Source organism: Manis pentadactyla, chromosome X, assembly GCF_030020395.1.
Source record: "Manis pentadactyla isolate mManPen7 chromosome X, mManPen7.hap1, whole genome shotgun sequence".
Taxonomy (NCBI): Eukaryota; Metazoa; Chordata; class Mammalia; order Pholidota; family Manidae; genus Manis; species Manis pentadactyla.
The window spans coordinates 38,305,262-38,317,397 of record NC_080038.1 but is presented as its reverse complement, the minus strand read 5'-3'; the positions used below and the strand labels follow the sequence as shown (position 1 = coordinate 38,317,397).

Genomic DNA, 12,136 nt, shown 5'->3' with positions numbered 1-12,136 from the left:
TTGGTTTTAGGAAGTTTGTCAAAAATATCAAAAGGTTTGAACATTTGATTAAGTAGGACTACAGATCATCATGAACCAATTCATAACTTTCTATTCAACCAAAGTGACAATAAAAGGTTTTAAAGGCAAATACATAAGGTTACATGGTTGTTAGCAAAACTTAGCTCTTTTAATATTAAGAAGACTAAGTAATAACAAACCTGACGACAAAGATAACTGAAGCACAGTGAATTTTTTTTGAGAAAGCACAAAATCTTTTATTTCTAACTAGATTACCTAAAAGGCAAAGAAAAAAAACCTTTGTAATAATCTCCCATAGGAAGAGACCAGTAGTCCAAGAAAACTTTGTCCTTTTAGCAGATGAACGAAAATTAAGTTTTAGTTTTACATACACACATTACTGATATTTAAGCTTAATTTTAACACCCTTATCATATCAATTCAATTTTAGCTAGCTTGTTTACACAAGGTAAAATTCACTCTCTCCCATTGTGAAATGAGGACAAAATTACTTTTTTTTCTTAAACAAAATCACATTTCCATACCTCATGCCTTTTCTAAATGAAACACATCCTATTTCCTTGTATACAGAATTTGTTTATTATTTACTGTAGTCTTAATTACATTTATTAGAATTCTTTTAGAAACCTCACTTGCAAGTGAAAACTAAGAAGCAAGCAGTTGCAAAGTGTCTGTTATACCACCATCGTTTACATTGGCAAATTTATTAATAACATTTCATAACTTCTAGAAGCACATGCCTTTTTCAGTTTTCCAATGTAGCACTAATACATCCAGATATTTTTCATTTCCTTGTAATAAGAAACCAACAGTAAATAAACCTATGTTCAGTAATTAATGTTTCAGTATTTTATCCTATTTTGAAATGATCTAGATATTCAGCAAATATCCATTGTTTAACTTAGCAAAACTCTTATAAAATTTCAAGTTACCAAAAAGATTTTGGAATTTCTATTCAAGTACACATACCATGACACATGATTATTGCTAAAAAGTTCATCTAAAAACTTTTTACTCTACTTCCATCTGTTGAATTTACTTGTTCTTAATAATTATTTAGATTACCCATGAAAACTTCATGAGACATTCAACATCATCCCAAACTATTATTTTTCTTGCTGACAAATTTATTAACAGAGAAAATGTAAATTTATTTGACATTTAATAAGCCTAAATTAGAATAAAAGTATCATATTTAATGCTGATAATTCTAATGACATGTCTATTTTAATTAAACCAAGAAACTTAAACTAGCTTAATACTGAGTATTTTCCCAGATCACATGTACCTGAAAAGCATTTGGGTTAGTTTTTGTTATGTTTCTGAGAACTTTAGGAATACTTAATTTATAAGCACTTAATTTGAAAAAAATTTTATTGAAGTACAGTTGACATACAATATCATATTAGTTTCAGGTGTACAACATAGTGATTCAACATTTATATACATAACAAAATGCTCACCATAATAAGTGTAGTTACCATCTGTAACTATACAAAGTTATTACAATATTATTTACTACATTCCCTATACTGTACTTTTCATCCCTGTGACATTTATTTTATAAGTGAAAGTTTGTATCCTTTTTCCCCTTCACCTATTTTGCTCACCTCCCCACCCCCCCATGACAACCACCTATGTTTACGAATCTGTTTCTGTTTTATTTGTTCATTTGTTTTGTTTTTTAGATTCCACATATAAGTGAAATCAAATGATATTTGTCTTTGTCTGACTTATTTCATATAGCATAATACCTTCTAGGTCTATCCATATTGTCACAAATGGCAAAATTTCATTTTTTATGGCTGAGTAAAATTCCATTGTATAACAATAACATATTTATAGGTACCATTTTATTTAAGGCAGCATTATTTACAGTAGCCATGATATGGGAGCAGCTTACATGTCCATTTATTTAAGCACTTACTTTTTTTTTAATGATATATTTTTTAAAATTTTTTATGAAGGTATGATTGATATACACTCTTATGAAGGTTTCACATGAAAAAACAGTGTGGTTACTACATTTACCCATATTATCCAGTCCCCACCCATACCCCAATGCAGTCATTGTCCATCAGTGTAGTAAGATGCAACAGATCCACTATGTATAAGCACTTACTTTTAAGCCAATTAAATAGAGCTCTTTACAAAATGAATTTTGGCAGTAACGTCCAGAGGTAGAAAAATATCACCTATCAATAACATGCATGTATAGATACATGCAAACCTACAGACAAATGCAAACAGAAACCTCATAGTTACCAATATATGTAGAGTTTTCATTTGCCCAATTACCAAATATTATCACCTTTTTTTTCCTTTGATGAGAAACATCTTCCTAAAGTTTACATTTCAAAGAATGGCTCTTAGGGCCAAGAGAAGATGAGGGTAGAAGATCTACATCACAAAGGCATAGAAGAAGTATCCAAGTTTTTTCCAAGGTGGAGTTTTGGGGGCATATTTGCCTATTATCAGATGTCCACAGTGGTATAAATTTTTCCCTGTTTTACTTAACTGCAGGACAGTTCTGTTTCTAACATCCCCATATTTATAAGCATTTTGAGATGAATAGGTGAGATCTGGGGGTTGGTAAAGATAGGTGGTATTTAAATTGCTTCTAGTATCACAATTCTGACTGTGTAGAGATTTTCAAGATAAAAACAACTTTTTTTCCAATTCCCCCAAAGAACTGGATTATAGCCTAAATATCAAGAATGGACCCACCTCTCCAACTCAACTTGATTCTTTACATCAGAGAGATTCCCAACTAAGATGGGAATCAAAGACTTATGCCTCTGTAAAGTTTGTATGAAGCATTTTGACAAAAGACTTCTTTCTGAGTATACAATTTAACCTTGGCCTCTATCAGCTCCTGAACATGGGCCTTCAGCTGATTATTTGTAGGAGGGCCTAGGAGAAATTTTAGTCATCTGTTCCCTCTGTGAGGGGTATTGTGAATGGCCACTAATTTTTCTAATTCCCCTTTAAATTTGGTAGGATCTTTGAAGTGGGGGTAAAACGGCTTTATAATTTGAAAGACCTGCTGCTGTCTGTAGGACATGAATTTTTTGGTGGGGGGCCTAGGATATATCTACAGAGGACATTGCACAGGAAGGGCTAAAGCTGGCAGAGGCTGATTACAGAGCCCTGGAAAGTAGGAGGAGGAATTGTAAGGGACAGGAAATCAAACCCTATCACCCATCTTAGGTGCTTCTGCTAAATTCACTTCCTGGCTTTCGGCATTTACATGAGTAACTTTGGGCCTAGAGATAAGCCCAGAGTGCTGTCTATAAATCTTGTAGGGAAAGGGAAGCTGAAATAGGCAGGTGGGGCCAGATCTTGAGAAGGAGAATTTATGTTGGATGTGGAGATTAATTTTTGTCTTAAGTATAATTTCTGTTCTTTTATCTTGTCAAAGGAGTCCCTAAGGCTAGCCCTTATACTTCTTTTTAATTTGGTCTTTCCATAGGTACCAATAAGAAAATTGCTTATGATGGGGGCTCTCTAAAATAACTTTTTTCAGTCTAGAAGCTTTTTCAATTCAAAGGATCCATTGTATGGCCATTGATGAGTAGGACCTATTAATCTTGTACAGCTTAAACAGGGATGCAAGAGATGTCCCCAAAAGGGATGCAAGAAATGCAGCCCTCACAAGATCCAGGAAGTTGACTCCAAAAGACAGTCTCAGAAATCAAAGGCCTTTATTACATAGGTGGTCAGGATGGTGTGAAAACAGTGTCTCTGGTTTCCCATGAGAGCATACATAGGACATTTCCAGTACAGATGTACTAATCTTTTGACACTGGACAGTCGCTACTGGAATGAGACTTTTCCAGCACTAACAAGACAATGAAAGTTCAAACAGCAAAGGGTCCTATGGACCAGAACCTCCTATGAAAAACTCCCTGGGAGCTGGCTTAGTCAAAGGGTGCTGCTTTTGTGTCTTGGAGCTCCAGTTTATTTCTTACGGGTTGTTTACTCTCCTTGGTTCTTGTCCCCTCTGAAACAAAGAATTGAAAGGCAGAGACACAATTGCAAACAGCAAAATTTTTATTTGAATACACTCCAAAGGAGGAGTGGGCCAGAGTCAAGGTAGACAAAAGCCCCGATCTTTTGGGGTGGGGGGTTATTTATCATATTCTAGCTGGGAGGCGCCTTTTTCATGATATGGTGAGGTCATTTGATTGACAGTTCTAGTAATATACCCATTTCTCCTAGTGCACAAGTCTTTCCCCAAAATGCACACCAAAAAAAACCCCATGGTGTGGGGGAACAAAACAGCAATTTTATTTTAATGATATTATGATGAGGTGTGGATTGAATTTGCACATGAGATTGTGAAGAGGTTCTTAGTTCTGTTCCATTGCACCTGCATTGTGATCTGCTTGGGATCAGTTTGGCCTGGTCCTAATAGGCAAGGAAGTTATCTCCCTGCAAAGCCTTTGTTGTCTTCAGGTGGGACTCCCTACCTGGGTATTTCTTTTCTTGAACCTTATCTTCCCCTCCCCTGGCTGCTCATGTCCATCTTTCTACCTAACATTCCCCTCTCCAGCAGTTGGTGCCCAGTTCTTTGGGCACTGGGGCAGCAGCCACTCTGGATCTTCCTGCTGATGGTGGGGTGGTGTACGTGGACTGGGTCCCAGTGCTTGCTCTCTGTCAGTCAGGGTTTTGCATTTATGACTAGCTGCTTAAGTCCTGTGGGGCCTGGGATCTGGGACACAATGCCCACATAAAGGTTCTGTTTGATCCAGAGGTCCCATGTAGATGGGGTAAGGATGTCTGAACTTGCTGATAGCCATCTTGAATTATCATTTGTTGATAGAGAGCCTGAAGCCATGAAGAGAGAAATAAAATAAAGAGGTTAAGTCAGGGGGGTTCAGTGGCAAGGACTATGACTAGTAAAACTAGGGGAAATGTCAAGGGTAGAAGGAGGGACGTTAGCCATGATTTCTAGCTTGATGCTGCCATGCCCAAAGTTTGAATCTTATCTGTAGAGTCTAGGATCCTATGTTTGTCTTCCTGTACTTGGCTTGACTGATTTAGAAGAAGCATACTTCCCTTAGGTATGGACAGGTTCCTCCTTCACTCATAGTGAGGAGGTCTAATGCTGTGTGGTTTTGCAGTCACCCAAGCAGGTGAGTCTGATTGGCTCTGAAGCCCTATCAAGGCAGCAGCCATTTGCCAAATTCTCAGCTATTTCCTGGGATAATTGAGATTGAATCCCTAGGGAGTAACCTCCAGTGGCTGCCCCTATAGTTACTAGGAGATCTGTGAGCACGACTGCTAGTGGGAGAAGGGAGGGATATATTAGCCATAGCTGAGGACATGTCTATTACTATAAAACCCAAAGAGCAGCATCCGGTTCACACGGGAGGGAGCTTAAAATAGGCTCTATGTCCACACACTGAATATAGTCCCCAAAGGGGGACAGGTGGGCGGTGAAAGAGGTAATGAACAGGGAGTTGTGGTGCAGGTGCTTCCTTGTCCATTTGTAAATTTCTGCCCTGGAAGCTGAGTCTGGGCAGCTAACATTTGCTAAATTGGAGGGAAGGAACTGGGTGGGGGCTTATGTTTTGATTAGGTTGGCCCATGGGTCTGGAAAAGAGGGTGCCTCTGGCTGGGTTCCAGAGTAACTGGTAGCCTGCTCGTGTGAGCAAGATGGAAAAGTTAGTGGATGACTGATTTAGGAGCAGACTGACACATGTGTGGGCGGTGGGCTGCCCTTTATGAAAACCAGCCTGGTAGGTGGTAACTTAGTAGGGTCCTTTAGTTCAGTTCTCACAGGGAGGCTGTAATGGCTGTCCTGGGGATGCCTTGGTCCTAGATGTTAGGGTTGATAGCATTTTCTGAAGTCTCTGGGCTCTGTCCTGGGAGATCCTTGTCAGCCAGCACAAGCATTTGTTGGGGAGTCTGATGGGAGGGCGATTCTCCCAGAGTGATGCGAGTTCCCAGGTTTTGTAGAATATTCTGTCCTAACAACAGGCTGGGACATTCAGGCATTGCCAGGAAGCTGTGGGGAAAGGTACTGCTTTCCCACAGACAGCACAAAGGGGGAGTAAATGTCAGAGAAGTCAGCTTACCAGTAAGTCCCAAGACAGTGCAGGCTCTTGAGGTGAGGGGTCTGGAGAAGGAAGTCAGAACAGAGTAGGTGGCCCCAGTATCCAAAAGGAAAGTTCCTGTCCTCCCTGCTGCATCCTTTGGTTCCCTTGGCTCCAGTCCAGTGATGGTGATCTCCTGTGTGTGTGGTGGGGCCGCCTGGAGGGGCCGCATCAGTCCTGTTGAGCAGCTGCAGGCCTGGGGCTGCCTCAGACCCCCAGTCCCTTCAGTTTGAGCAGCAGAAGGCGGCCCAGTGCCCTCCCTGCCTTTCCACATTTTGGGTAGACAAGTGACAGGTAGCCTGTCCCTTCAGTGACATTCTTTGGCCCAATGTCCTGCTTGGTGGCAGATAGAGCACCTCGTGGAGCCACCCTTGTATGTGGCTGGGTACCAGTGGGCTGCCCTCGGCCATGTAGGGGTGCCATCTTCTGGGCATGCCCAGCCTCTCTTTTTGCATTCCTCCTCCTTCCTGGTGCCTCACCTCACTCTTCCTTTCCTTCTCCTGAGCCCTAGTCTCCACCCCCTGCTCTCTGCTATAAAAGCCTGAGGTTGCTGTGGTAATCATTTCATCTCTTGTGACCTTGCCCTCACATGAGTGCAGGTCTAGATTGGTATGTTTAATGAGTGCCTCTTTAAGCCTTTCCAGAAAGGTAGCTGGGTTCTCAGCAAGCTCTTGGGTCACAGCAGAGACTTTTGTGCCGCTGATGACTTATCTGCCAGCCTGAGGCCCAGCCTTTATGCAAACCAAATAATGGTCCTCAAACCAGCATTGGTCAGTCTTATTATAGTGGGATTGCTGTGTTCCCTGTGGGATAATTAGGATCTATTGGGTGTAGGCGGTTTGCAAATTTCTTTACCTCTGGAGTCACTCTCTCTAGTTCTTGTCCCCACCCAAACAAAGAATAAAAAAGCAAAGACATAATAGCGAAGAGTGAAAGTTTATTTGAATACACTCCACGGGAGGAGTGGGCCAGAGTCAAGGGAAACAAAGGCCCCGAGTCTTTTAGGGGAAGGTCTATTTATCATGTCCTAGCCAGGCAGTGCCTCTTTGATTGACAGGGTGAGGTCATTTTATTAACAGTTCTAGTTACACACCCATTCCTCTTGGTGTGCATGTCTTTTCCCAAAATGCATACTGAAATGCCCATGGGGATGGGGGAGCAAAACCACAATTTTATTTTAATGAGATTATGATGAAGGGAGGTTTGGGTGGTTCTTAGTTTTGTTTGATTGTGCCTGAGTTGTGATCTGGCTGGGACCAGTTTGGCCTGATCCCAGTAGACAAGGAAGTGATTTCCCTGCAAAAGCCTTTGTTGTCTTCTTGTGGGACCCTCTAACTGGGTGTTGTTTTTTTTTTTCTTTGAACCTTATCTTCCCCTTCCCTGGCTGCTCATTTCTATCTTTCTACCTAACATACTCATGTGGCCAACAAGGTACACGGATTTACACATGGCAGAGACCAGAGAAAACATCTTACTGGTCACAAAATCAAGCTCTCAGGACATTGAAGAAGATGACAAATGACACAATAGAGATAAAGAAAAACAATGGCCATCTTTGGAAGTTAAATGATCAGTAAAAGCCAAGAGTGCTCATTACCAAATACTCAAGGAGCTAGTTCCATGAATATTTTCTCCTGCTAATCTAAATTCAGATAAAGAAAGGGACTCTCACCACTGTCATTTCCATCAGACCCCACAGGCAAAGATCCTGGAGATTAATGTGGTAAGAATTCTTACCTCTGGAGGTAAGTCCCAGGATCTCTCATTTGCAGCAGTGTCAGTTAAAGTTCGTCCCTTTATGACCACCATCTGTAGGGGTGGAAAAGCTTTCCTTCTTTCCTTTAAGGTTGTTTGGCTGGTCTAATAATTAAATTGATAAAGGACAGATTAGCAAGAGAAAAAAAACAAAAGTTTAATAACATATATACATGGAAGAGACCTAGGATCTGAGGAACTCTCCACAATGGCCCAAGCCACCACCTTAATAACATCTCCAGCTAAAGACAAATGAAGTTGGGGCTGGGGAGTCAGTTAAGGGAAGTATGGGGAAAAGCAGAGTAAAACAAGGTATGGTTGTTACACAGATTTAATTCATTGTCTTCTCCATCAATAAGAGTTTCTAGAGATTGAGTCATCTCCCTCTTCCTGGTACAGCAAGGGAAGTTCCCTAATAACATATAAATGTCTCTTACAAAAGGGTAACCTCTACTTGGTTTTTAGTGCTTCTCCTGTGTTTGCAGTTTCTTTAAAACAACGAGTATGCCAAAAAGGGGATATCTGGGAGTGGTAAAATTTGCTCCCTTTTAGTATATACACACACATTTTGTATGTGTACACACACACGCTGATTTAGTGCATTGTCCTAGAGGAAGGACATTTCACTGAGTTCCACGTGATATGAATTGCACAAAATAAACCCCAGGAGCTGGTTTAGCCATCATCCATCTGAATGGTCATTTGCTTCCTTACACAGCAGTTTGGCAGTTTGGGTTCAACCTCTAACTTCCAACGGGAGACATTCTTGAAAGAGAAGAGTAGTGTCACTTCAAGAACCACATTATTTTCTACTGAAAATGATAGGATCAAATGCAGCCATGCAGGGTGCAAGCCAGCTGCTTCTGAATAGGCCTACCCCTCTGGATAGGTTTGAGAGGGTAGCCAGCAGATCAGCAGAGCTCTGGAGATGCACTGCTGAGGTTATGATCCAGGCTTCTCCACTTACTGGTAGTCTGAGTTTAAAATAACATAGAGCAACCCTTCTATGCCTCAGTTTCTTTTTCTGTAAGTATCATTAACTGCTTACAGTTTTCTGTAAAGATTAAATAATACATGTATAACAAAAGAGTACCTGTCACGTAGTAAATATCCAATAAACTCAGTATGATTGTTATTACTATCATTACTAGGTAATTAGAAAGTTCCTATAATTCTGCAAAAGTCTGAAACCAGACATCATCATCATAAATCATCTCAATTGAAGGCTCTATGCCTTAGTTAGAGATGTTAGTAGTTGGTGCTCTTCTGATTCTGCATCATTGTTATTAATTCCATAGTTTTACATATCATCCATATTTCAGTGACTTCCATACCTTTGCACAACTCTGAACTCTGCTCTCTGCTACATAGAACCTGATTTCCAGATATTTACCAGTATCTTCACCTTGAGACCTATGGGTACCTCAAATAGAAAGTGTCCAAAATGGAACTTAGTTTCCCCCTCTGACTCTTATTTCCCCACTTAAAAAAAAGTATAAAACTCCTCTTCTTCCTGCTTTCCTTATTTTACATATAACATTGCCCTGGGTTCAGTGTTGCCCCCGCAAAATTCACGTCTACCTGGAACTTCAGAATGTGAACTTGTTTCGAAATGGGGTCTTTGTAAATGTGATTAAAACATCTGCTATAAATTCAAATGAGGTCATACTGGGTTAGGGTGGGCCCTGTATTGAGTAATTGGTGTTCTTATAAGAAAGCCATTAGAAGGCAGAGACCCATTGTAGGGAACAAGACAGAGACAGAGATTAGAGTGATGTGTCTATAAGCAGAGGAACTCCAAGGGTTGCTGTCAACCACTAAAAGTGAGCAGAGAGGCATGGAACAGATTTTCCCTAAGAGCCTCCAGAAATAACCAACCCTGTCAATTCCTGGATTTTGGACCTCTGGCCTCCAGTACAGTGACTGAATACACTTCTGTTGCTTTAAGCCTGTCAATCAGTGGGTACACCTGCTAACGTTATGCTAAGCCAAAGCCAAGCATGGGGCTAAGCCCATATTAAAAGGACAGGGAAATCAACTCCATAGGGAGTTTTGCAAAGTCACATGGCAAAGGTCATGGATATATAACTCTAAACAGAGAAGGACAAAGAATCAAGCGCAAGAATCCAATCTACCCACACAGTGCTTAGGATCTGAAAATCGATGGTGGAAATATCTGCTTTGAAAATAAGCTATATAATAACAAGGAACAATTTGATGTCTCATTTACAAAACTGCACTTTGAAATGTGGTTTTAATTATATCCATCTTTGTTTTTTTCCTCTAGAAATGTGAAGATGTGTGGCTCGGGATGCCGTCACCTATTCCTGTGAAATACATTAACTATTTAAACCTTTTTAAGGACATGTTTGGCTTAGAGGAGGAGTAACTGTGCCAGTTTCGGTCAACTTTGATTCCCTTCCTAACTTTGCCAACTTTATTTCAGTAGATAAAATTTCCTTAAAACAAAAAGAAGCAAGGTTCATGTAGACCAAAATTAATCTCCTTTTGTCACTTAATTTTTTCAGAACATCATACTGCTGATACACGTGCACTATTAAAAATGCCATTTAAAGAAACATTGAACATGTTTATTATGTGTATGACTTATTAATACCAAATAATCATATGGTAATTTTCCATTCAACATAATTTAAAAACACAAAAAGAAAATTACTTTTGAAAGCTAAACATGACAATATAAAAGCAAATTATATCAGAGCAATAAGTTGTGATTGTATTAAACATATTTTGAAATCTTTCTGACTCATTTACTTACATAATTAAACTTTGTAGCAACCCACATTATCAAAATAACCCTTAAACCTCTCTAGAGAAAAGGTATTTTCTGTAAGTAGCAAAGCTGTGAGAAGAAAAGCACCCCCTTCCAACATACTCACACATAGAAACACACACATGCGCAAAAATTAGAAATCGAAACTTTGCATGTTTATATTTTGAATGCCCTTTTTATATCTGAACTTAGTTTGTTAACATAGGAATATATGCAAGTGTATATAATTATAGTATGACCAAAAATGTATTACATCTAAAATATTTAGGGATGTGAATATTGAAGATTTTGAGTGATCTTTTTTTGGTTCATTCTCCACACACACACACACCACCCACTGCAGGGGTTTAAATATTCTAAGACTTCAGCGTGCTTCCTTCCTACAGTTCTCTGATTCTGTTTTTATTTTTCTCCTTGGCCTATACATTATGAGTCCAAGCAAACTCATACATTTTGTCAGGTAGTGTATATTTGATTAAAACTTGTAACCATGGACCATTGGAGATTCATCATGAGGAGTTTGCCCAAGGCTACCCCATTCTTCAGTGTTGAGTGCCACGTGTCATAAATCCCATTGTCTGGTGTTCTTAGAAACAGAGGAAGCCTATGGCGAAGGGCCTGCTACATTTACCTTTGAAGGACTGCTCTGAAGAAAGGAAGAGGAATGGATGACATCTCAAGGGCCGCTTCTATCTCAGTCTTTCACTCCACATTTGCAGTGTCTTGCCTGGAATGAGCTGGGCACTCAGATGTACCAATTGGCTTAATAACAATAGCTCTTTCATGTTTTAAAATTGAAGTTAATAAACCTATTTCTATATATAAACCTAGGATAGTTTTACGTGTGCCACTGTTAGACTAGACCCCATTGGACTTTCCAATAAACTAGAATACTCAATTTCTATACTAGAACCATTTACCCATAAAATCTAATTTTGACTGCTTGATTTTTGTCCCAGGTTTTTAGAATTTTTCTTTTTTCTTTTTTTCTTTTTTTAAGACAACTGACAGTGCCAAGCCATTTTGTCACTTTAAGATTTTCTGTTCCCCAGAGAGCAAGCTTTTAGAAGGATGACACTCTCCTGGAACTTTTCAGGCTGACACTTTTGTCACTTACCTATTCAACTCTTCAGTCAGTTGTCTTTCCCTTAAGATTTTAAATATGTGGATAATTTAGCCTGTGTACAGGTTTGTAATATAGTTCATTTGAAAAGTGGGAAGAGAAAAGGAAAGGAAGCAAACCAGTGATATGTGCCTGAGTTTGTGGCATGACCATTGCCCATCCTGCTGCATAGATGTGTTCTCTGCCCTGGTTATTCGCGGTTCAAGCCCACAATTAGCAATTAAATGGCCATTATAGGAATCATGCCGATAAACATGATACATTGCAGCCATACAGGCACTTTAAATAATTATTCTTTTTATAATTAAGCCACATACTGAAGGAGATTTATAATTTAGAGAT

At 39.5% G+C, this 12,136-nt stretch overlaps 1 protein-coding gene across 1 annotated transcript in view; it reads left to right on the top strand.

The window, feature by feature from the left end:
• EFHC2 (EF-hand domain containing 2) overlaps window positions 1-11,735 on the top strand; it is a 121,941-nt gene extending 110,206 nt beyond the window's left edge. Inside the window, exon 14 of the mRNA XM_057495350.1 lies at window positions 10,165-11,735. Coding sequence (XP_057351333.1) covers window positions 10,165-10,266 — 102 coding nt within the window. The 3' untranslated portion in view covers window positions 10,267-11,735. The remainder of the gene's footprint in view (window positions 1-10,164) is intronic.
• The last annotated feature ends 401 nt before the right edge of the window (window positions 11,736-12,136 follow it).